This window comes from Zootermopsis nevadensis, unplaced genomic scaffold (assembly GCF_977971745.1).
Source record: "Zootermopsis nevadensis isolate Lab colony 2312 unplaced genomic scaffold, Znev_1.0 Znev_ptg000017l, whole genome shotgun sequence".
Lineage (NCBI taxonomy): Eukaryota > Metazoa > Arthropoda > Insecta > Blattodea > Termopsidae > Zootermopsis > Zootermopsis nevadensis.
In genome coordinates, this window is record NW_028259149.1 from 6,250,211 (window position 1) to 6,276,621 (window position 26,411).

The 26,411-nt window shown below is 40.2% G+C and overlaps 2 protein-coding genes across 10 annotated transcripts in view; both read left to right on the top strand.

Moving 5' to 3' along the window:
- Positions 1 to 18,740, top strand: part of LOC110834503 (Phosphoinositide-dependent kinase 1) — an 85,337-nt gene extending 66,597 nt beyond the window's left edge. For 3 of the 7 annotated variants that reach the window (XM_087350228.1, XM_087350231.1, XM_087350226.1), the window contains exons 2-11: positions 9,017 to 9,332; positions 10,461 to 10,616; positions 11,417 to 11,561; positions 13,088 to 13,185; positions 13,818 to 13,986; positions 14,103 to 14,199; positions 14,484 to 14,660; positions 15,218 to 15,460; positions 16,573 to 16,731; positions 17,263 to 18,740. In XM_087350228.1, the coding sequence (XP_087206354.1) occupies positions 9,017 to 9,332; positions 10,461 to 10,616; positions 11,417 to 11,561; positions 13,088 to 13,185; positions 13,818 to 13,986; positions 14,103 to 14,199; positions 14,484 to 14,660; positions 15,218 to 15,460; positions 16,573 to 16,731; positions 17,263 to 17,364 (1,662 nt within the window). In that variant the 3' untranslated portion in view covers positions 17,365 to 18,740. Of the gene's footprint in view, positions 1 to 1,989; positions 2,136 to 4,131; positions 4,610 to 9,016; positions 9,333 to 10,460; positions 10,617 to 11,416; positions 11,562 to 13,087; positions 13,186 to 13,817; positions 13,987 to 14,102; positions 14,200 to 14,483; positions 14,661 to 15,217; positions 15,461 to 16,572; positions 16,732 to 17,262 lie in introns of those variants that run through there. The other 4 variants (XM_087350230.1, XM_087350227.1, XM_087350229.1 and 1 more) reach the window with 4 other exon arrangements.
- A 1,903-nt stretch (positions 18,741 to 20,643) lies between these two features.
- Positions 20,644 to 26,411, top strand: part of Mrtf (Myocardin-related transcription factor) — a 122,067-nt gene continuing 116,299 nt past the window's right edge. For all 3 annotated transcript variants that reach the window (XM_087350236.1, XM_087350235.1, XM_087350238.1), the window contains exon 1: positions 20,644 to 20,793. The gene's annotated coding sequence lies outside the window, so the exon portion shown is untranslated. The remainder of the gene's footprint in view (positions 20,794 to 26,411) is intronic.

The following is a 26,411-nucleotide window of genomic DNA, read 5'->3' on the forward strand; positions in this document are numbered from 1 at the left end:
GGGGGGTTGATAAAGTGTTTTAACCCCCTATTCGGGAGGATTGGTTTAGTTTCTTACTCAAAATTTTAAAACGGGGGGGGGGGTTGCGTTTTAAAAACTTGACCAACCCCCCGAGGAGCTCCGAAAGGAGCGCTCTGCTCTAGTTTTTAAAAAATAAGAGGCGTGTATTGATGTATTCACAGCTAACCTTTGCAACACAGTGAATACGATCAACAAGACTGTACCGAAGACGAATGTATGTAAAGTCGGTACTTCATCTTTCTTGAAACTTAGTACTTTGTTTTCGCATATCGTGAAATCATGTTTTATAAGAAAAGTTTATGCAGTTCTCATATGCCATTAACCCTCGTCTAGCGCTTCCCTTGAAATCGGGGCGGTCTGTGAATACACGTCCGACTAAGTTACTATTGTGACTTAATGCGGATCGGAAAGGAACTGTTGCCAAGCGAATGAAAAAATAAAAAAAAAATACTGTAATGGTGATTGTTTATGAACAGACTGTACGGTTTTAAAGTAAAATTTTTGTTTCGTTGCTGAGTGACGAAAACAGTCAACCCATTGCTTCCGCCGTGCACATATATTATTAATTTCGATTTTTTGGAGCACAAGTCATCAGTCCACGTCCGGAGTTTGCGCTTATCTTCGTTTTTTGCACTTCATTAGGGACATAGTCTCATTATCCATCAGTTCATACTGTAACAACACATTTATTTTTCTTGATTTCTAATTGGTAAGTCACGCCAGTTAGGAGGAATCTTTGAGGAAGACTGGTGACTAATTGTTGGTGTTAATTAGTTCACAGTGGCCCCAGCTTAACGCTGTGAGCCAACGTTTATAAACAGCGTCTGCCATCTTTACCTCGAGCTGTCTTATTGTTGCTAGGGGTAACTTGGATGAGGAGGGGGGGAGGCGTCAAGTGTATTACGAAAATAGGTCGTTTCGTCACGTCACGGTGGTCGCTGCCTCTTGGCTCGACTCAGCATGGGCTAGCTGGCGCTTCTGTTTGTCATAATGCCCGACACTGCATTCTACAGGCTTGGTCTTTTACAGTACCACTGTTAATGTTATTTCCGGCCGTCTTCGTGTCAGATTACATTACCCAAACTGCAGTTGGCTCCAGTTCGACCCAAGATTGTCGAATTTATGACAGACTCGTGCGTGTTTATGGAGAACCATGCTTGTGATAAGAATGAGATATTCGTGTTGACAGCAAGTGGTGCGTTCTCGTGGTTCTGGGGATGGTGATGATGGTGAAGTTGCAGTGGGTTTCGCGTTGGCTTTCCAGGGTAGATTTCGTCGTGAAATACATGCGGGCGGGCATGATATAGGTTTCGAATCGCCGTTACACATGTGGGTGTGACCGGTGAACATTTGTACCAATAAGAGGACTACGATTCAAGTTTACAGCGACCTAACGGTTGACATACGTGCTTCGTATAAGCAGGTTCCGGTTTGAGATCTGATTTGATAAAAAGATTAAAGTAGGATACATTTATTTTCATCCATACTTTCAAATTCATTAATCATCCGACGCGTTGTTAAATACATTAGTAAATAATAATAATGATATATATATATATATATATATATATATATGTTACTTGTCCCAATCTGTGCTCCGTGAGTTGTCACAGGCCTACCCACACGTCGCATTCCCAGACTGTTCCACTCCGCCCTTGCACCCAGCCTTCTGGCGTAATGCCGGAACTTGTGGACGGATTTAAACGCCAATCAGTGTCACTCACGAAATCAGACAGTAGCGCCTGTTTACCTGATTCATAGTTACGCGCACAGATTTTCTCGGTCACTCCAAACCCCCATGTATCAAGTAGGTCACGACTGGCTTTCCTCATCCCTCCACGTTGATGTCCCTAAATTACTCCACCATTCAACGCTGCATAAGTTTTTGACTGCGGATAGAAAAGTGTGTACTCTTAAGTGATGGTGGATTATTTTATAGATATTTTTTGGGAGTTTAGATTCTCAGCGGCCGTGAAGATGTATGTAATGTAGCTCGGAAACATTCGCACCCATCTGCAGGTCCACACCGCGTCACATCTTAGAAGGCCATCGCAGTTTCCTGTGTATTGTGTGGGAATTGTTAAGGACAACGAAAGCAAAGTAGGAATGGGCAAGTACGTACCGCATCTGCTAACCTGCTCGACGGTTTGTCTCCCGGCGTTGGTGCAAGTGCAGCTTAATTTTTAAAGTGACTTACGTGCCTTCGCGAAAAAGTTTATAAAATTCTTGGACCTAATGTCTAGACAGGCGATGTTAAAAAATTGCGATTTAATCTTGTTTTATCCTTGCACTGATGCACAGAGAAGTGAAAGCAAAAATAGAAAGTCGTGAAAGTGCGGAGTTGTTCGCCTGGAATTTGATTACGAAAATTTCTGCGTAGTTTTTTTTATTTTTTGCAATGTTAAGTGATGACATAAAGCCCAGTGATGTGGCTTGGCTGTGACGTGTTGACGAGTGAGTCACATGTTCAGTTCCATCCCTGTAATTTAATCCCCAGTGAGGCTCTAGCGGGGTCTTCACCGTTCTGCCACCACAGCTTTATAATAAATACTCTGCAGTTGTTTTCCACTTCCACCGCGGGAGCACGAAATGTTACTAAGCCCATGGCCCGTGTCTTGTCTTCGAGTCTTAGGAAATTGTTTGATGCCCTCCTTGTAACGTTTTGTAACACCGAACTGGATGTCCTTATGCATTAATTATTCACTAATAATCCCGTTGTTCGACACTAGGTTACTGGCAGCGTCGTCAAACAACCATGAATGCTCTTAAAAACGAAATTTTGCTCTGACAGCGGTCTCACAAAGATGCAAGGGAACTAATTCGTTCTGTGTATACATTTTCATTTTCCGTACTTATGCATATTATAATTTTTCGGCACAGGGCCACCTTTTCCAACTTTGTTTCAGGGGTTGAAAGGCGATAAGAATAAGATAATAGTCTGTAACGTTAGGCTTTGCCAGCGTAAACTGATGTCGACAGTCGAGACACGATATGAAAGCTATTACATATGTGCCACAGTTTTGAAATTAGGTTACTGCAGAAAGTTGTGTAGTCGATTGAAGTTGTGCTGTGCATAAATCATCTCGAAAGGGTTCAATTAATAGCAGAGCTCACGATTGTGAAGCACAAGAAATCGATTGTTTATGTTAAGTACTGGGCTTAGAAAGTGTGCGTATTTTGTAACCGGCCGTTTCAATTTGGATCAGTGCATTGCATGTGCAGGTAAATGAATGAGTGCTGTTTATGAATGTATTTTTCATCATAGGAGGAAGGGAACCTGTTGAACGCTACTGTTGCGATATTGGCTTTCGAAATAAAAGCAAACGGACTTTCGTTCTGTGGATTCCTATGGATATGATTTTAATGCTTATGCCTGCTTCTGATTTCCGTGGGAAAAAGTGGTTACACAGGCGTCGGCAAATGGCGCTGTAAGCAGGCCGTGTACTCTGTGAAAACCGGCCCTTGCAGCGTGTCGGGTGACGTGACAAAGTTACACCCACTTACAAGTATTTGTCCAGATCAAAGTTTTATATATTGCGCCTTTTTAAGTAAGAAGCAGTATATTTTAAAAAAAGGGGGTGTATTTACATATCTCAAGGTCTCCATATGTCACGAGATTTTTTTTAAAAAAATTCTATTGGCGCAGCTGCTTGCGGGTGGCAGAAACAGTTGACAATGAATAATAAGGTAGGGTTTTAATTTTAACTGCAACATTGTCTGCAGACGACCCAGTTTATTGGCACAGATGGAAGATAATTTATAAATAGCTGTTCAACAAGTTAATCACGTAATACGGCCATATGACTTGGAAATAAAACCTGGAGAATGGTCTTTTAAGACCAAGTGCGCAACTCTTGCGAAGACAGTGGCCACTTAACAATGTTAATTACCTGGGTTGAGTAGGATGGATATTGGTGGGCCACGTTTGAGATTTCCAACGTGCGAACCACGTTGGGTCGCGCGTCCCGAGAGAGACGCCAGACGGTTCTGAGTCGCAACGAGCCATCTGCCAGTCTTCTACTGATGTTTGAAGAACAGTGCCGTTTGCGAAATTACGTTCCACAAAACTTTTTAAGATTTCATGGTATCACTGATATACCCCAACTTAGGCGGGCGCATGAGCCCAAAATTCCCAATCCGAGTGGGTTGACGTGTGTGATTTTTGTGTTGGAATTACTGGAAGACTGGTGTTCGATTCTCGGCATGTACAGGGATTTTTATCGTTTCCATCTCAAGTATAGCTGCTCTAGACACCCCTCCAACCTCCGTCGGGGTAAAGCGGCCAGGGTATGAAGCTGACAGCTGACTTCCATCTTGTGCTGCCGTTAAGAATGCGTGGATTACTTCCGTTCTGCCATTCGTGTTGGCGTAGTGCGTAATTAAGCTGCAGTCACAACTTGACGGATGTTTCATTCTGCTCATTTTTGTCCATGTTCAGTCTCGATGGATGTCGATATGGCGTGGACTTCCAAAATGAGACCCCTGTTCGCTACAAGTATGTCTTAATTTCACAATATATTTCTGCATCGTGGGAGGCATGAAGGTTTATAAGTCATGGCGTATATTGAGCCACGACATTTCCTTAATAGTGAGTGACGCGTGAATTCTATTGTTAGGATTTATTACGTCGCAAATTACGCGATGGGCGTGCTAAAAATAAGTGTTACTAGCTCTTGCGAAAGCGGAAACATGAGCTCCGCGTTCATCGAATTCCTTACTGTGTTTTCCATGATTCCAATGCAACGAGATCTTTAATAATCCTTGAAATTTTAAATAACTCACTTGGCATGTGTTTTTTTTTGCCGTAAAACGATCCTGTGTCATGCCATTAAAATACCTTTAACTAGTCTGTTTGAACCAGTGATAGTTGTTCCGAAAGACTGAATCCTACAATATTTTGTGACTCCCACTGGCATTCATGCCACTCAAGTGTTTCTTTTATTTTTAAAGTTGAAGGACGGTTGAAACTGCGTATATTAATTTTTGTCCTGTCACTTTTTTCCCTCGCGTTTTCTTTGAGACAGTCCGTAGTACAAGAATAGTTATTTCGTAGTACCGTTTTACTTAAAGGCCTGTAATGTACCTGCTTGCTGATGGGCAGTTCCTGCTTCAAATGCCCCCGCCCCGGTTCTAAAGTGCTCCATCAACGGAGTCGGTGTAATTACAACCTAAGTAAGGTTGCTGCATTGGGTCCTGTTCCTACATAAAAAAACTTCCTCCTGTCTTAAGTTCATGGCTACATTATACAACCACATTTGTATGTATTTAACAAATTAAACATGATACTTAATTACCTTCATTTTCAGGACCTCATATTCTGGTATTTGCGATGCGTAACTTTAAATTTCACGTGTTTGCTCAACGTGTTATCCCATGAGATAATTCATCTTTGAAAAGCAAACTAATTGTTCAACTGTGTCGTGTGTTGGGCTCAATGAAAGATGTAGATACTATTACGTTGTATCGAACGGTTGGTAACGCCGTATTTTTGTTGTTGTTGCACGTTTTTAAAATAAATAATGTTTCCTGCAAATCATGGAGTTACATAAGTATCTGGATTGCACCAGTAGGCTTGCTCAAGTACATTTATAAATAATAAACACGGCACTGAATATTAGGTTTTTGTAGGGAAATGCATTTTTTTACAGAGTACTATTGTTAATAAAACTTTTAATTTGTTACATCCAACTCCCGGCCAACATGCAAAAACGTATTTGTGTCGCAAGTTGCTTAATCTTATTTTTTACAAAGTCTACTTCTAATAAGTAGGTAAGATATCTCTTTGGTAGACCTAGGCGTTGATGGGAGGATAATACTAAGGTGTCATATATAGGACAGGGCGTGGACTGGATTCATGTGGATCAGGAGAGGGGCCATTTACTGTTGTGAACACGGCGATGAACCTTCGGGTTATCAGCTCAATGCGTGTTAGCTTCTCAATGTCTTCCCGTTCTCTTCGTGGAGGCTTTGACATCTGCTGGCGCTGTGTGTAGCCTTGCGTCGTCGTCGTGTAAGGCAGCAGCCAGCCTGATGCATCCATGAGTAAGGAAGTAGCATGACCCGTCCATATGAATGTTGTGTATGAATGAGAATTCCTGGAGCAGCAGCAGCTGTTACGTATCTAGCTTGTTGCGTTGATTTCCCGCGGTTGTTCTCCGTATTTTACATTCACGTTCTAATACAGGTTTGTCGACGTAATATCAGATTCAGTAGCGCGAAAAGTTTGGCTCGTTTGTGTATGTAAGCAATGCGTTGGTTTCTTAACGGCGTTGGAAATGTTTTAAAAGCTGTGTTAACCCTTTGATTAAGTTCATTTAATTTATATTTAACATTCTGGCGGTACTCCAAAGAAAAGAACACATATCACTGTCTCAAATTTACAGCGATTAACGTTTTTCAAGGAAATATAGCTGTTTACCCCGAGAAGATGGAATTTGATTTTTAAATCGTGAAATTACAGTTGCTGTTAGGGCTGCTAGAATTGACAGGTGATTTCATATTATATTCTTTCACACACCGAGAAAAATCTCCGACCGTTCCTGCTTCGTTCCATGGTGATTATTATTGTTGGATTTTAAGCTGCAGTATCTGAACTGTTTTACAAGTCGAGGAAATGTACTTTCCCGCTATATAAACGTGCCTTTTACGTTGGCTAGTTGGCAATTACAGTACAATTCGAATTACGTGACACGATTCCAGTTCTCCGCATTCACATGATAACAAATAATTGAGAATTATCGTATTCTACCACTCTTAATGCCCAAAGGGCCACAGTTTGTACGTTGTCGTGGCCTGTTTATTTATTATGTTCATGCCAGGGCAACATTTTCTCTCGTTCTCTCTTGATGTCGGCCTCTCGTCAGCCGCCATTTCGTGCGGTAGGCATGGCAGGATGTTCCTTTTTGACATGTCTGTTTATTTGGTCAATGATCCAGTTTTGTTCTGTGGGATACACATCACGTGATCGTTCGCGTTTTCAGCAGTTGCAGTGACTGAGGAATGCACTTGAACGTCAGCAGTGAGAGTTCACTGTCGGCGGAAGTGACGTACGTCATGGACTACCTTGCATGGTTCACCTGTTTGAAGTTTATCGGGTTGCAGCAGTGGCAGGCGGAATGTTGCCTTGTGTTGCTTGCTGTAATGCTAGTCGTGCTACTTGTCTGTTTTGAACGAACCACCTGACAAAGATCGCTGTGATTCACAGTTATGGCGCATCTGGAAGTACGCCAGAATATTTGGCTACCATATGCATGGAGGGGGTGTGTGTGTGTGTCGGATGATATGCATTACGTTCTGGATATCGTACGAGGTAGTTATTTGGCGAACAGAAAGGCAAATGTGTATAAGGTTTGTACTGTGTGCATGGGCGAGAAAGGTTATTTTGAATTGTGTCGGGAACTTGAGGTAGGCCTGTTCATAATCGAATTAAAATCCAAGCGATCTTGTTTCGCTGCAACCATTCTGATCTAATTTCATACAAATTTTCCGACTTTGTTGGCCGCATCGTTACCGATGCGTCGCATCCTCAGAGTTGTGGATGACGGACGGCCTCCAGACACGGATATAACAGCATAGCCCCCGTGTTTTCGGTTTTGTCGTGAGTTTCTTGGCTAGATCCCAATTAGGACTCTGCGTCATGGATCTGTCAGCTTTCTGTCTCAGAACAGTGAATATTGGCTGTAATGCATGTACTAAGTTCAGGTCCTTGCTATTGTGTATTCTTTTCGTATTATGTTGTCATAGAATATTCATCTGCCAATTAGTTTGGTCCCACATGTTGATAATTGAATTATTACCTCATTAGTGCTGCCACTTCATTTATATTTATACTTTTCATTTGATTATAAGCTATTGGTTTGGCAGCAAATGAGGAACGGTATAATGTTGCTTGAGATCTGTGTGAAATTGCGACACGAAACTTCGTCATGATGAAATCAAATGGTGTTTATATTAGTCACCGCGACCTCCGGACTTTGTCGCTGTTGTTGTTTACTGTAGGCTTGGAGAGCCGCGTGATTGTGTAAGAATCATGAGGGGTCATCGGCTTCGCTTGCGAGCAAACAACGGGAATATATTTTTATTACTCACCAGAATCGAGGACAGGCATGCATTCTTGGACCGATGAATCTTGAAAATCTGGAACAGCGGTAGGGGTTAGCCCCCTGGTTTGGTTTTCACGGCCGGGGGAAATCTCACCCCCACAAAGATTTTGTTGTGTCAGTCTGTTTGTCAAAAAGTATTTTTCTTGTTTGTTTTGAGGGCTGTTGAAGTATTAATTCAACTCAAATATAAAATGGGAGGTTATTCCGAATCCTGGTAGAATTGGGACAGCAGAAAGTGCAAGTAGTTCAAGGTAGGGTAAGCAGTTTTATTGTACACACATTTTATCTTACGATGGTTTTGCTGTGCTCTTCAGAATTGTTCTACACACTGTTAACAACTGTGTTTGGCATGCGAAGGAACCACGTTCCGTACAAATCATTCGATCGCTTTAATTTTGCCAAAGGTGCGATTGCAACGTGGCGGCTATCAGAAGAGATAAAGTAAGGCTTCTTAGTGGAGGAGGAAGTAGTTCCTTTTCTGAGAGAAGGGATGGAAGAGGAATCCGAGCTCCGTCATGAAGTGCGTTGATCATTTGACACAGAATGTTTGTGATTATAAATTTGAAAGGACGTGACATCGTGGTTGTTGGTCTGAATTCCGTTAATCATCGCCGTCATTTACCCATGTTGACAGTTGTGAGTGACTCCCCGCCCACCCGGCTTGTGTGAATGGTTCGTCTTTGCAGTCGGAAATCCTGGCACTCGTCTTCAAAAAAAGTGGGTCGAGCATTGCAGAATAGTTAGAGATGAAGCAGATATTAAATTATTTTGGCTGACGCTGTTACAGATACTTCGTGTTTTTTTTATTCTGGGTGAGACTTATTCCCCTTTTGTGGGGTGTTGCGCTGTTGAGGCCAATCGTCCGTCTGACTTCTGTGTTTCTTCTGTTGCAGCGAGTTCAAGCCGCGCTACCACCACCACCACCAACCCAGCAGCACCTCGTGACTACCGAACAGGCTGTGCTGACAGTGACAATGACGCCCCCACGCGTCGATACTAACCCCCCTGTTCATGATAACACTCCCATCAGATGGCAGCAGGGTCACACAAACCACCACAACACGACCGAGCAACAGACTAATCGTCATGGCATGGGGCAGGCGCCTAAACGTACGCACAGAGATTACATATTCGGCAAAGTGATTGGCGAAGGAAGCTTTTCCACTGTGTACCTGGCGAAGGATATCCACAACGGCAAGGAATGCGCAAGTAAGTCGACAGTTCTTTTTCTTCTGCTGACTCAGCTCGTATTTGGTCGCGTTCACAGTTACGCACGGGTTAAAAGGAATGCGCACTGTTAGCTTTTCCGTGTCATTCCACGTGCAACTTGGGTACAGGTGAACTGCCTTTAATAAAATTTGCTATGCTCGAGTGTTAGCAATTTTTTTTACGCATTCCAGATTTTGTTAATGTTGGGCACCGAAGCCTCTTGTCTTCAGAGTTAGAGGAGGATTTTAAAAGATTTGCTTAAGAAATTGAAGTCGGCGCCCATGCCCCTTGGAGAGGTTAACGCGACTTCGCTTAATCCTGTGTGTTTTATTTGCACGTGGCGGAGGGAGAAGGGTGTAGTCTGTGGTGACGATTATGATGCTGGTTGCTTTGCTACTTGGATCGTCTTTCGCATGATCTCCCTCCATATTCAGTCGGTTCTGTTATCTCAGTGCTCAGTGTAATTCGAATCTGAGAACCCACATTGAGCTACAGTGGAACCTCAATATACCGCGGCTGTGATCATGTCCCCTAATACGATTACATATGTTTTAAATTTTACGCGGGTATTGAAGCTGCCCTCCCGAAAGTCTCTTTTTGCGAGGTTCCACTGTACTTGTTACGGCTGCATTCACACCAGCATTTGAGTCGTGTTGTGGTTGCGGAGGGCAGTTCGGGCTTAGGAAGGGGGGAGGAGGAGGACATGCTGAACTGACCTGCCGACTCCCTACCCGGTTGATCTGCGTGTGGTGTGAAGTTTATTCTTTAAGAGAACTGTTAAACCGGTGACATTTCCCAAGGACGCCCAACTGGGTCAACCGGTCGCTTATTCGCCCAAGATGTGTAGTATATCAGCATCAAATCTCCAGAGCGAGCTTAACAAATTGTTTGAGTTTCGTACGGTGGTAAATATTGCTTGAGGTGGTCATCTGGGTCATTGCACACCATGTGGCTTTGTAGGTAGGTGCCAACGTTTTGAAGGAACTGCTGCCATCTTCAGGGCTACTGTTTGTTTGAAACTTTGGTATTTACCTACAAATCCATACAGAGTTACAAACCAAGAGACCAATAACCACAGTTTAAACTGATGGTTCTGTTTTGGTGTTTCACTGTTTCCTTTGTTCACAGTTAAAGTTTGTGAAAAGCGCCACATACTGAGAGAGAGGAAGGGACAGTATATAAGAAGGGAGAAAGAAGTACTCAACCTTCTGAGCTTGAACCACAAGCCTTCGGTTCCATTTTTCGTGAAGCTTCAGTGCACCTTCCAGGACGTGGAGAGACTTTGTATCCTTGGTGTTGCATCTCGTTCCAAACATTTGCAATAAAATTACGCAAAATTGCACCTAATTTTGTTATGTCTTTCATTATAAAGACGTAAAGGCAGTCAAGAAATGCTGAACAGATTTTCACGAAGTTTTTAACGAAATTTGACAACACATTCAGATTTTGGTTAACATTAGGCATGACCTGCATGCACCGATGAGGACGTCTCCAGCATAACTTCAATGACAAATAACCGTGCTGCATTTGTATTATATAGTAAAACATTTATTTTATGCCCAGTTTTAGTGGTTTGGCGTCACAGCCAGACGGACTGAAGCATTTTCCACTGCATCACCTGTGTTTAAGTCACCAAATATATGTCGGAGGTTTTTTAAATTGAAGTTAAGAAAATTGAAACACATTTTATAACTCGAGAAATATCGTATTTATCCTTATAAAATCATGTATATGATAATTGTTTTGTCTATTTTATGCTATTCATAAGAAGAGTATAAAAAATTTGCATTCGCAAATTGAAAATCCAAGGGCACTAATGGAGAACATTCTAGAATGTTAAGCTGCGCACATTTTCTGAACTTGTTCGATGTTCAAACATTTAACACCAGTAATTAATATATATATATCTTCTTTCGTTGTTTGTCTCTCATTATTTCATTCACTTACTTGGACCAGTAGAACTTGGGCGAGCACAAAAATTAAACCCGAAACTTCCACAGTCTTTCGTAATACATGCCTCGAACTGCGTATTGTGCGTGTCTTTTGTATGAAGTGGAAATGCTTTCCTTAATAATGTGTCTCAGACTTCGTGTTGACATACGCCAAGAATTCGGAGCTACTTCCTTACATCACCAAAGTGGGTTCGTTTGATATCACGTGCTCGAAATTCTATGCCGCCGAGCTGCTTGTAGCACTGGAACACTTGCACAGTCTGGGCATCATCCACAGGTGAGCTACGGTGGTTACGCATAAAATCTAGAATAATTCTGGTACTTTAAAATTAATTTTGATTTTGATTTACTGCTATCAGTAGCTACTGATATAATACGCAGCAATTTGTATTTCCTGTTGTAAGAATTCCAGAAATAAAAGTTGACCTGGTAATGGTTTGAGAATTAAAACTGTAGAGGAATTAAATTTTGTTACTACCGGGTCTCCAATTTATGAGCTTACGGTCTTGCTTACATTGCGTTATCGGCCGCTGCTGTTGACGTAGCCGGGACTTTGACGCGTGAGTCACGGGCGAGTCAGTTTCGGTCCCGCTAGTAACAGCGAACTACGAATATTTCTCGTCACTAATACATGTTATTACATTAATTGTTTTTACCTTAAATCACAAAAAGAAAATATTCGACAATTTCCCAAGAAGAGCTTCGTCGAGTATTTCGAAACGTGTTAACGAGATGTGAAACTTGCTTGCAAGCACAAGGAAGTCACTTTGAACGTCTTTTGTGATTTAAGGTAAAAACAATTAATGTAATAACATGTATTAGTGACGAGAAATATTCGTAGTTCGCTGTTACTAGCGGCACCGAAACTGACTCGCCCGTGACTCACGCGTCAAAGACCCGCCTACGTCAACAGCAGCGGCCGATAACGCAATGTAAGCATGACCGTAAACTCATAAATTGGAGACCCGTTATAAATGCGTTGATGGACAAAATTGTAATTAATGAAGGATTTCCAGTGTTTTTTTTACTGGTTTATTTACGTTCTATGCAAAATGATGGACTTTGTCATTCTTACATTTATTACTTTAAGGGTGCTGAAGTCAAGGAGTGTAAAATGGGATATAGCGTGTAGCAGTTGCTTTATAGTTCAAAGATTAACGTTCTCATGTCCCCTCTTGATGACAGCTTAAAATATAACGGCTTCATGACTCCATCTACCGCCACGGTGGTCTAGAGGTTTGAACGCTGGGCGTGTAATACTGGGGTCCCGGGTTCGATTCCCGGCGGTGCTGAGATTTACAACTTGTGTTGGGCAATGCCGTGGTCCAGGCATCACGGAGTTTTCCTCCGGGGTTTCTCCGTGGCATCACAACAATTACTCCACTTTCATCATCATCTCGCAAAAAGGGGGGTCACAGCAGGAGCGTTAAATGTCGCGGTCCTGGTCGAACCCATGTACTGGTTGGTCGTGAATCCTGCTAACCACCAATGCACACCATGCTTAATGGTGTGTACTGGATACGAAAAAAATGACTCCATCTTTATGTCGCCCAGAATAGATGCAATCTTGCCTCATGAGTCGGATTGCATTATTAGGCACTTTGTTGTCATTACGTAGGTGGGAACTATACATCGGCTACGTAATAAGACGTTAAGTGCTGGACCACTTTCAAAGGGAGATAAAAAATGTGTCCTTTTAGATGGCCTTCATAGGTTAAATCTACAGAGTAAGAAGCCGAGTAGATGCTAGAAGATCCCTCCATACCATAGGAGCAGTTTCTGATATGTAATTTTCATTTATAGGGATCTGAAGCCAGAAAACATTCTTCTGGACGAAAACATGCATATACTAATCACAGATTTTGGATCATCTAAAATACTAAATGAACCCACGAATGAAGGTAAGGATAGATTTTGTTTGTATGCACTGATCTAATGTGAACATAAATCCTTGCTGTAGTTGTGGCAAGTAGCACGCAGCCTAAATGTGTATTTAATCATCTTCCACGCTTATATGTGGCAGAATATTGTAAGATTCAGTGTGCTGTGCTGCATTTTATGTTGCAGTGTTGTAATATTTATTTATTTATTTATCGGGACACACCTTAAAAATAGGTTAGGTTAGGTTGGTTTTCATCTATTGAAATAAAATATAATAACTTTCAAGTATATGGCATTTATCCACACATTAACCTAACCTAACCTATTTTTAAAGCGACGTGTCTCGACAACAACCTGCAAGTACCTTATTAAAAGTTATGCTGCTATAATTCAAGTTATACATAGTATATAATCTACATCTAAAATAAATTACATTACTGATTATTCAGTGTTTATCATAAAAATATATATATATTTTTTAAATTTCACGTACCCCCTAAGATGTCTTCGCGTACCCCAGGTTGAATACCACTGGTCTAGGTGATGGATAAAGTGAAAAGAAAATTATGCAAGAGGTTTCATGTTCTGTTATTGCTATGAAGAATTTTTAGTTTCTTTTTGCAAACTGGTTCAGCGTTTCTTTATTTTATAGGTGAGGATGATGGTAAGCATCTGCGGAGGAGGAACAGCTTTGTGGGAACTGCACAGTACGTCTCTCCTGAACTTCTGACAGAGAAGTCTGCGTCCCGCAGCTCAGACCTCTGGGCCCTTGGGTGTATAATATACCAAATGGTTTCTGGTTTGCCTCCGTTCCGCTCCAGGTAGGAATCTGCGTTGCAACCGAGTATTTGAGATGTGTTTTTCAAACGTACAGTGATACAATTAGCCTGTTGTGTGAATGTTTTACTTATTTGTTTCTTTTCTTCCCCCCCTCTAGGAGTGAATACATAATATTTCAGAAAATATTGAAGCTTGAATATGAGTTTCCCGATGGTTTTGCGCCTGTAGCAAGAAGTATTGTGGAAAAGCTGTTGGTAAGCAAGCATAACTTTTTATATCTGAAATCACGTTAACATTTATGAATGAGTTCAGTGTCGTGATGGCATGGCTCGTCCCCGACGTCAAATTTGATATTTCGGTGATCTTCACCACACTTGGTATCAAATTTTTACGTTGGCAGTGATTGAACAAACTTTGCATTTGTGTCCTTAGTTTCAGTGCAGGTGTACTGCATTTGCTGTATAGATCTGTGAAATGTGTTAATTAAAGTGGGGGTAATTATTTTGTTGGTTTTCTAAACTGTATCATTGTCTTGTAGGTTCTGGACCCGAGCAAGAGGCTGGGATCATCGGATTCAGTCGGTTATCCTTCTCTTCGTTCACATCCCTTCTTTGCTGGCATAGACTTCAAGACTCTTCATGAACAAACACCACCTCAAATCTACCCCTATCTGCCTGGCACGTCAGAACACGAGGAGCTTCGAAGTCATTACAGGGTGAGTGACATACAAGTCTCTTGTAAGCTTACAGCTTGTCATTTGCGGCCTGAATGTACCACTGATTACTCTTGTTTCTGCAGTAAATTATCAGTTGTTTTCATTATTTATTTTCTTCTTCTTCTTCTTCTATGGCTCTCCGGTCCGTATTCGGTCCATGGCCTCCTCAATTCTCCCCTTCCATTCGGTCCTCTGTTAGGTCCGTCTGTCCGAGACTTTGATTGAGGTTTTGAAACATCTTCCTTTTTACGGTGCAAGGTTGTTAGCCTTGCGACCAACCCCCCAACCTGGAGGACCAGGGTACCTGTCTTAGTCTGACCTCTCTCCCTCGACCAATCTGGCTAGGGAGGCCCTACCAGTAGCTCTTGGGGTTCACTGAGGTACTCAAGCCCCACCACCATGACAGCGTGCAGGTACCATTAAGCGGGGCATTATTTATTATACTAATGTGAACATAGAGGCTCTGCTTACATTGATGAGTATAGTCTCATTTTATAAATTTGTATCACCTTATATGTAAAAATAGTAATTTCAAAGGGTTTCTTTTGTGTGTGCAGGTACCAGACCATTTAGAACCGGGGTTGGATGACAAGCAGCTAACTCGGCTCCTGGGTCTTGATCTGCAAGGTGCAGAGCGTACCCCCGATCCACCGGAGCGTCCCCGTAAACGAGCTGGACTCACAGACTTGAGTCCTGATGAAGTCCACCTACAATTAGAGAAACAAAAGGATAATAGCAAATGGCACAACCTTGTAGAAGGAAACCTGATTCTCAAGCAGGGTCTAGTTGACAAAAGGAAGGTAAGACCGCAATTTCACGCTGTTGCTGTATGTCCATTTTCTGTACGTTGAAGCGTAAGAATGGCTAAGTAATGTTTTTCACGCTCTAAAGCGGCCCATCCACGTACTAGTCTGGCTCGGCGAGCTTGACTTGTGAGCTGGGGCTCGGATATATTTCACCACACACGTGTAGCAGACTCGGCTCGTGACACTCCAGCCACATACGAGTTTGGCTCAATGGAACCCGTGCTGAGCCGGACTCGTACGTGGATGGGCCGCTTATGGTAGCTAAGGTGATGTCTTAATCAATATATGATTGTTCTTTTCTCTGTGTAACCCTGTCTAATTATTAATGTCTGTTTCGTATTTGACCTCGAAAGAAAGGAAAAGAATTTCAGTGTTTTGAATGTTACTGGCTAATGTGTATTGACTGATGGACTGAAAACTTAATGAGGGACTTTTATCAATCTCTGGAAGAGTGACTTGTAAAAGGCTGTGTCCAAATGTGGTATCCGTGGTGCAGGATGGGGGCGTAGTACTTAGTATACACTTTCTGTTTCAGTCCCGATGGCCATGCGCGGTGCTGTAATTTATGAGGCTGGGACTGTCGAATCGACGCGTCTTTTGAGTAAGGTTATGTCAGTATGATCCTTTTTCTCCTCAGTGCCGCTGGTGGATTGACCCAATTGAAGTTGTTCAAGATGTGATGCTGCGTAGCCTTTTAGGTGGTTATTATTGCTTTGAAGGAACATATCACGTTCATCTTCAAAGCAGATGAATTCTAATAAGAACTTGCTGCCGTTCTCCAAAAAAATGTTTGTAGCCACCTACAAGACTGCGCAGTGTCACAACCCAGAAGACCACAGACAACAAAATTGCCATATTTTTTGAATGCTAAATACGTTATTCAGAAATACCCCATAACAAAATAGAAACTTGTGTTTGAGACTGGTACATTTGGACACAGCCTGAAATTGAATTTTCACATGTGGGATTATTGGTCAGAATAGCGCTGCAGCATACACAGATTAAAAGCATTCATTACCACAGTCTGTTCCTCAAATATTGTGTCGTAGACTTTAGTTCTTGTCCGCGTATTCCTTGAATTTCTACAAGTTATCTTTTTCTTTGAGGTGCAGGGGTTGTTTGCACGACGAAGGATGCTTCTCTTGACGCTGGGACCTCATCTTTATTATGTGGACCCTGTGAACATGATACTGAAAGGGGAGATTCCGTGGAGCCCCGAACTTCGAGTTGAACCAAAGAACTTCAAAATTTTCTTTGTGCATACAGTAAGTTTTTTTATGATACATTTGTTTTAAAATGTAGATTCATTAGACACATTTCGAAAATATGTTACAGAAAAGTAATGCGTCGTTATACAAGTGTTTGAATTTAACTTTCATGTTTTTTCCTCATGTTCTTTTCAAGTATCTTCATGTATTGCAGTTATGGAAGGAAAAAGGTGCTAAAGGGGATTTTTGTAGGTGGTAGCCTCTTAGTGGTAATGCTAAATGAACCGACTGCTTAGACAGCGATTCCCATAATTATCCTCACCTCTCTCAGAATTTATAGTGATTGGATTTGCATTACTTGCATTCAGTTGCAGTCAAAATTATATAGAGGTTAATTGCTGTCCATAGGACATTATAGGGAACTGCAAGGTAATATGATTACTGCATTGCTTTAAACCCCCCCCCCCCCCCTTTTGATATTATGGAATTTGTATAAGTGTGGGAAGTCTTTATTGAAATCAAATTGACAATTATTTTGAAGATAATGCAAGAGGTAGTTTCCTCATTTGTCTTGCTTGTGTTTTACAGCCGAACCGAACATACTACTTAGAAGATCCAGAAGGATATGCGCTGGAATGGTGCAAAGCGATAGAGGAAGTTCGGATACATACGTATGGTCTACCGTCGTAGAGAAATTAGCGACACGCGATCGAAGGTTATAGACTGTACTTCGAATAGCGTCCGTTAGGAAAAATTTTTTAATTTAAAGTTACAGACTTTTCACCAAATTGTTGTTGGAAGCATGTAAGTTATGTAGAAATGGAAGAGAGTAGATTTGTTACATTATTTATTGTTTGAAGAGCGTGAATATGTGCTGAAGGTGAAGGAAGTTGGAAGCATGTCTGTATCTATTTGTGTGAATGGGACCCACAAGGAATGGTCATATCAAGTCCCAAATTATAAAATGAAAACAATGCAATGCTGTACAGTGTTTATGGCAGTAAAGAAGAATGTGTTTTGCCATAAATTCTGTTTTAAGTTAATTTAATTTATTTTTTAATGTTTATCTTGAATACTTGCAATAACATAAATGGCCTTCAATAAGTGACATTTCTTTCTTAGTTTAACTGAACAAAGTGAACTCGTTTGATACCGATGCGTGTATCCATTGTAACCTGAAGAATTACTGTTCAGCGTGTTTCATCTTCGCATGAGCAAGACGAAAGAAGCACGTCATCTCCGTCATAACGCGGAGCTCCCGATTTGGCCGCGTGCCTATAATTTGTCAGTATTATTCACAGAATGTACAGAACTGATCTGCAGTCGAATCTTCGTCGCAGAAATCTGTTCATGTCTGTTGTTTAAACTTCCTAATTTGAAACTGATTATTGAGGTTGTACCTAGAATTTTAATTATTTGTATTACAGGGCAAGTCTAAATGATGTTCCCGATTTGAAGACATGCTACTCACGTTTAATGAAATTCAGATGCACAGAATTGATGCCGGTGGAAAGAGAAACTCTCCAAGTTTTGTTTCAGTACATCACAGTGTTCAATGTGAACCCCCTTGGTAACTTGACACACATCCAGCCAGTAGTCGAGTTCCTCCCAGACACGTTGCAGCATATCATGATCGATTGCTGCAATGGAAGCTGTGATGCACGCTCGCAGAACAAGCAAGGTCTGTGGTAAGGGTGGCACGAAGACGAACCCCCACAGAAAAAAATCACAGGGCGTCGGGTCCGGTGAACGTGGAAATCCATGACACAAAAGGTTCCCCTGTCTTCGATGGCAGCCATTTTATCTCATATCGCCCCTGGCGGCGAACAGTGTTACTACGCAGCCGCGAAGTATACCAACATAAACTTGGAGAGTTTCTCTTTCCATCAGTACCAATTTTGTGCATCTGAATTTCATTAAACATGAGTAACGTGTTCCAAATCAGGAACATCATTTAGACTTGCCCTGTATTGTTTCCATGATGTGTTAGTTGTTTCCTGTATGTATTATTGTACATATTATTTATAAACGCAATCATTACAGTAAACGCATTTTTCTGGAAAATATATCTTTGTATTTGTTTTAAATGTAAAAATTCCAACTGTACTGAATGGTTCTTTCATTTAGGCTGTGAACGTTTGGTGTCGAGCAGTGCACTAAAATAAAATACAGAATTTGGAGATGTAGCATAGTTTACTTCTGTCTCCATATGTTGGGTTGCATGTTTCTTGGATCCGTGGAAAGCCAGACTTTGTCATCTTGTTTTCTCTTACGTTAATTGTGTTGTAGTTGTGTTTTTTCTGTAACGTCAGAAGTTGTTAATTCTTTTGTCACGATGAAATAATCGTAATATATATTAAATGTAGTGGGTAAGTAATTTTTCAGTTGTCGCATGTTAAAAGCGAGTAAAGCTGTCCCACTGTATGTCATCTGCGGGATTTGTAAATTATACGAGTAGGCACGTGCTTAGACACAAATTGTAGCTTGTTTTGAACATATTTAAGTTACGTTAAGACAAGTCTGAAGATAGATTTAAATTTTATTATGACTGAAACTGCTAAATCTATAGGCAAATCAGGAAGATCATTTTTGCACAGAAGGGGCAACAAATTGTGCAGGTAAGTTTAGTATTTCCATTTCTTTCCATAAGATAAAATCGGATGATTTAAGTTGATGATTGATTTTGAGAGTTCTGTTTTAAAATTTAATTTTGTTTGTGCTCATTGGTCATTTATGTACTAGTGTTCCCTTGTTGTAGCACTATTTGTGATGCAAGAGCTATAGTATTTTTCTGTAAGACTGACCAAATGAAACTAACTGTTCTTGAACATACCAATTTGTGAAGGTTAGCAAGCATCCAACTGGACAGGGATTTAATAGTTTTTCTGTTGAGAGATGGATCTCTGTCCTCAGTTACCACTATCTTGCTTTGATCACTGTGCAACTTGTTGCAATGGCAACTCCTGCGTTTTATTTGGCAGGTTGGTGGTTTGAATGTGAATGGGAACATTGTCTCTCTTGATAGGTTTTTGTATAAATTATCTCAGCCATTCCAACTTCATGCTGGACTAATACCATGAATTAGACTGTTGGCACCTGTGGAAGTTGGTATATTTCTGACGATCGAGGAATATAGTTTTGTATGTATTGTAAATTTGAGTTCAGCAGAAGATTATAAAAGTGTTTTATTAAGCAAAATAAGCGACTCATGATGAAATATTATTCGAGGTTCTCACGTCAATGAGTACGAAGATGGCTGTCATTTGGGTTGTACAGTGTAGTCTGCTGCCATCAAGGCTTGGGCCTTTACGAAGCGAACCCAGCCCCAGGCTGGAAACGGCAATGGATGATGGTGAGTGTAGTTTGCCGCCATCAAGGCGATGAACATAGAGAATTTATTAATGATTCTTCTTTATATATTAATGCGTGAAGATAAGCACAATGTTTGAATGTCCCACTGGCGTGTGAATACAGGAAGTGCGTTGAAAACGAAAGATTAAAATTTAATGTAGTTTTAAGATAATCTATGTTAACCTGACCTTTTTTTCTAACGAATTATCGGCTTGTATCATTGCCAGTATGTATATACTCCCACCCTGATAACATTTAAGTATGTTAAGTTATGGGAATTTGGCTTGCGTGATATGTTCGATGCAGCTGAAAGTTCAAAAGTGTAAAATAGCAACATTATGGCTACGCGAACTGGACAAGTCTTTATATATAAAATTCACAAAATGTAACACAGTATTTTGTTTTTTATGTACCGATATGTGCATGTGTATTGAAGGCAAATCAATTTTTTTATAGTAGCTAATTTCGGAAAGAAAATGTAGAAGGATTTTTTTTATTTTGTTGCCATGGTGATGTGTAGAGCATAAACGTATGGTTCCAATACGTTGCTCAAAGATGTCACTTGCGGGCTAGCATCTGAAGTGGAAAAGTTTCATTCAATGACATTCAATTCGTATTATCTGTGATGACAATATTCCGAGTACTGTGATGGTGTCTTCATTTATGTAGCAGTGTGACAGTACATTTAAGAAAGTGGTTGCAGTATGTGTATATATGTTCGTTATTTGTGAATTTAGGTGTTATATGTTGAGAAACTGTGCCGTAATTGTAAGTATTCAAACGAACACATTTATTATTTTATGTTATGAATATCAACCGCACCCTACCCATATATTAGCCTGATAGTAATGTCATCAGAATATATTTTAATATTTAATGCTCGTAGTTGTGTTCTATAACCGTCTTTAACAAGTTTTATGTGAATTCCAGAAATTAGTTTTTCTTAAGGTCCACGGTAACCGTATGTAGAAACAATTACCTTACTCATTAACTTCATTCAGCAGCACTTGTCAGGTCATTTTAGACATAATTCCATTTTATTAATTTTTATTGACTTTTTATTTACAAATTTTGGGATTCGAATAGTCTCTTCCTCTGTTAGTTGTAATGTGAATTCTGATAATGCACAACAAGTCCTATCATTTGTATGTCATTTGTTTTTCTCATTCTTTTCACATTAACTTCTAGTTTACAACCGAAAGAGGATCGCGCAGCTCATGTATATGACAAGTTATGTTACTGATCTGAGAAGGTATAGAATGACATTTATAATGTGCTGCATAGTCTGCCAGATATTGACTGATGTTTCAGAGGAGCTTACTGCTTCCATCACCTGGCTCTTATTTTTACATTTGCTTTTTAGTACATGAATACAACTCCATGCCAGTTTATAAGCAGCAGTAATTACATATATTTGTTGGGGAAGTATTAGTATACTCTATTGATTAATAATATTATCTTTTTGTTGTGGTAACGCAATGTGATATATGTGTGATTAAGAAATAACATGGTTTTATCCTTGTGCATGAAAGCAACTTTTTAGCAACATTCATCTGTGTTTCTCATAATGCTCAGCTAAGTTTAAAAGCTTTATTATGGAACTACACCTGTATTTCAGTATGAATTAGATTAGAAATCTGATATCTAGAACTACACTTAAGGTGCAGCAATAGCTTATCTACCTGAACGACTGTGTCTTCATACAGAAAGTAGAAACTTTATCTTTTTTTCCTTATAGGCACATGAATACCAACAGTGTTTATGGTGGAATAACAAGTTATTTTTCCCTTGAAAACTTTAATAAGAAGTAAAGTATTGGGATGATGTTGGGAATAAAGTTTTCTAAAATTTAAGCAATTTAAAATTAAATGTAATTGTATGAAATACCAATAATAATTGGAAACATTTATATTCTTAGACATTAACAACCTTAGGAATCTATGTAGTAGATTTTATGAGTTATACCCAGAATTTGTTCTTTTTCTAACTCTCGGGTTCCTAAAATCTTCACCTGTAGATATTTTTTGTGAGGTGGGTGCATAGTTCCATATAGTATTATTTAGCTTGTGTTCAGATGGAGTCCTTTACAAGAAAAGAGTAATAACACTTCTTTCACTGTATGAAGGTATTTTAGAAAACCTCTACAAAACTTGTATGACATTGAATACACAAAAACGATTTCATTTCCTTGTTACATAATACAGAGATCAAGTACTACCTGCAAAAAAACAGAACAAGTGCTATTCCAAAGTAGCATCTTTACGTTGGGTGGTATTACACATAATCCCTTAAGTAAGCTCAGCGTGCTTTGCTATGAGGACTATCACATCATATGGAATTATTTTCTGGGGAAACTCAACAGACAGCAAAAGAATATTTTACATTCAAACTAAATTGTTATCTTTCATTGCCGCAGAGCAAATTATGCTACAGATCTTGTGTCTTAAGTTTACAAATATAAACTGAGCACAGTTTGGTCCAAATACTGTTTATTACACATAGGGTATATTTATTTTTTTAATGACTTTTTGTCATTCTTGTAGTTCACATGAGAAGTAGCAGATTATAAATGGTGTGTTGGGAAGAAGGCAAAAGGAAATTATCAGTGTCCTTAGGAAATCACTGAGTGAAGGTGTTTGGTGGCTTGACTATGATTCATGTTCATTAATTCTAGAATATGAAATAGGAGTTTCTACCATGGCACCGTGTTGTATACTTCACATGCGATTTGTGGTAGTTAGAGAAGTATGTAAGGCTAAGGATACCCAAGAATGTAGTTCTCCTTCAAAACTTATTCTGGATATAATCGGTTTTGAACTTGTATACAGTAGAGATATGGCAGAAACATGATCTGTGTGATGTGTATGAATACTGAAGTCCTCACATAATTGAGTATTTCTGAAACTTCTGATTGTTTTGACATAGGTGTGCTGGGATGATTTATGTTATATTTTTTTTGCTGTGTGATTCTAATATCTATTCCTTGGTCAGTCATATGAACTTGGCAGTTGGTACATTGTTGTTAAATGATGACTCATATTTAGGTTATTTGCTGTTTTGGCCATGGAGCATTATTGAATGAAACAGGAAGATGATAAAAAGAGATTAGTTTGGAAGGAGGGTAGTTGTGACCTTGAGGGAAGCAAATCATGAAAAGCCTTGGTGAGGATGGACTTAACCAACTGAGATTCCATCCAGATGTTACCTTGCAACGTCATAGTATTGTTCCTTTGAAGAGAAATTAATATTGAAGCCGTGCCTCAAAGAAAACAGAACACTTAGCGATTACAAGTGTAAAATGGTTGATGCTGTTTAAGGAAATAATAGTAGCTGTTTATTCTCAGAATCATACGGAGCCCACGAATACGAAATGTAGAGTTATTGATTTTTAAACCAGGTGGTATATATTATTACTACTGCACCTTAAATGTGCATATCACCCGTTTTTATGTTACGCGCCGTTGTGTGATATTAGCTCTATTCGCGTTACTTTGAAGTAGTACGCTTTCCATCATGTAGATGGCGCAAGTGGTACCTTTATTTGATGATCTTAAGATTCTTTGCCGAAAGGAACAAAACAACTGGCCATGAGCAACTTCTCAAAATAGAACATCTCTGCAGTGCAGTACGGATAAACTGCAGGCTTCTTCCTTGTTCAAAAATATGTGTTCAGCTCAGTGCAGAAGTCATCGTTCAGTTAAGAATATGGGTCTTTTAGGTATTCATTTTAAGTGCATGCTTTATTTATTTATTTTTTTGCTTCAGTTGAACGATTGTTGATTTGACATGGAACAGGCTTGACTGTCTTATTCTATTGTATGGCAGGGCAGTCAGTGTTGAAGAACGAGGAAAATAAATTGTTGCAAACATTTTGTCACATAACTCCAAAGAGTCATTCACAATTTCGCTTGATCTACTTGGTTTTCTGAACCGTAACATTTCTTGAAGCACGTTATTTCTTAAAGGTATTTCTGTTTTACTATGAATTAGTATCAGCACCTTGAGAACCGCGAATTTCGTACAAGTATATCATTAGTCTGCGTACTGCATTTGGAACCATTTATTTCAGTTTACAGTTTGAATGCATCTTTAAGGAGTTTAACATTTCAGAGTATGTATGTTTCCATTTGATTTCATTATAACTCTAAAGGCACAAAATGTTAAACTCATACGCATAAGATCTGTTGCATAGATTTTAAATAGTACACGACGTTTGGGAATTTGGCTCAACTCGCGTTTTGAGGTTATTGGCTACCTTCTAGAGCACCGGGTTTGAGCATATCCGTCGCCACTAATGTTGAACGTGTAAACTATGATTTTATTTGTCAGGAATTACAATTCAGCCATGGCTTTGGACTAAATTTAGTAAACCAGAGAGGACTACATGCTCACAGTGCAGGAATCTGTTGTCTTAAAACCAAATGTTTATCAAGATGTGGACTCAAGGTCGTTTTACATGGCCTGTAGAGCAACTACATAATCAGCCAGAAGCTATCGTTTCACGAGTAATCCTTTATGCACATATCACTGGACAAGTAGCCTGTTATCGAACCGATCGCTTCAGTGACTGTAGACATGAAATCAGAAGTTACTCAGTTCGAATCTCAGCGCCATTACTACCTCTCAAGACTCTTGTCTATCGTAAAAGTGAAGGCCGAGTTGTGTATTTGCTTAGTTAACCACGGCACGATGAAAACGTGGAGTGGAGGTAAAGCTCCATGCATTGTTCAGTTCGGCACTAAATGGAGATGAGTTGATGAGCCCCAGTGCCCGTCTGAACGTGTGACAAAGAATATCTCTGCCCTTGCCGGGAATCGAGCCCTGGTCTTCCAGCCAGTTACTAGCTATACTGCCAGAGCTGCCTATAAGGGTATTTGTGGTTTTCCTTTGTCTGTACATTGCCGTTCTAACAGGCTTACATTCAGATGGACCATTTTTGCTTTCTTCCAAATCCTTACCTATTCATTACTTACCATTTTCACGTCGAATTGTATTTATGTAATACCGTGTTAGATTCTTGGTCCGGGGGCTGGCTGTGCTGACAGGTTTTCATCTTTTTTCTAATTTCCTCGAGGCATATGCCCCTTCCACAACTTTTTAAATTATTCATTGCCTTCCTCCAAAAATCTGTACTGCTCCCCCAGTATTGTGAGGGTGATTAAGTCGAGAAGAGTGAGATGGGCGGGACATGTAGCGCGCATGGATGGGACAAGAGGTGTGCACTGGGTACTGGTTGGGAAACCTGAAGGGAAGAGACCGCTGGGGAGACCTAGACGTAGATGGGAGGATAATCTCAGGCGGGATCTATGGGAGATAGGAGTTGAAGGAAACTGGATTTTGTTGGCCCAGGACAGGGTCCAGTGGAGGGCTTTGGTTAATTCGGTGATGAACCTTCGGGTTCGGTAAGCCATCTAGTTAGTTAGTTAGTTATTGCCTTCCTCCGATTGAGGTTATGTAGGTCTAAGTGTGCAATTAATGTAGCATTGTCAATAAATCAACATCTGCATTTTATTTGATGATTTGGGCTGTGAAATGTCAGATTAAAAGAATGTTAAATAACGTAAACATTTTTATAAGCGTACATCAGCGTTTTTGAGGAGAATGGGATGGACTGAGCATGTAGCACGTATGAAGGAGAAAATAAATGCATACAGGACTTTGGTTAGAAGGCCTGAAGGGAAGAAGCCACCCAGAAGACCTATATTTAGATGGGAAAGTGCTATCAAAATTGATTTTGCGGAAAAGATGTCGCAGGGTGTGGAATGGATTCGTATGACTATTGAAGGTAATCTGTATGACACTTTTGGGGTATTGGTAAACTGTAGTAGCAGAAATTTTGTACAAGTGCAGTTCACGAAGTTGTGTAAGACTGTTCGCAGATGGAAAGAAGCTGGTCTCATAATTTATTCCGGGACTTCTGTTGAACATCATGTTGCCTGGTAGGACGATTGTATTTAGTACAATAATAAGGGGTTTCTTTGCGTGCAGTGCAGTACCAGTTGCCTGGAGATTCGAATTTGCTGTTTTATTAAACTTGTTTTTCCCTTGAGTATGTTTCTTACGCCGGTCTTGCACCCGTTAAACGGCAACAAAACAATTCATTGTAAGAGCACAGAAAGCACATCTTATGATCCATCCGCTGTTGAAATTCCCAACCGAAAAGAAATAACATTTGCGTTTTAAAATGTTGTTTTTTCTTTTACTTGGCACCCAAGTTGGAAAACACTCTTCATGTTTGAAACTATCAAATACATCAGGGAATGAGGGTGTCGGCGGTGGTGGTGGTGGGAGGGATTTTATTAAAAGCTACCAGTTGGAGGAAAAAGAAAGTTATTTTTAAAAGAGTGTGCAAGAGTGCAAAAGACACATAAAATTAATGAACCATC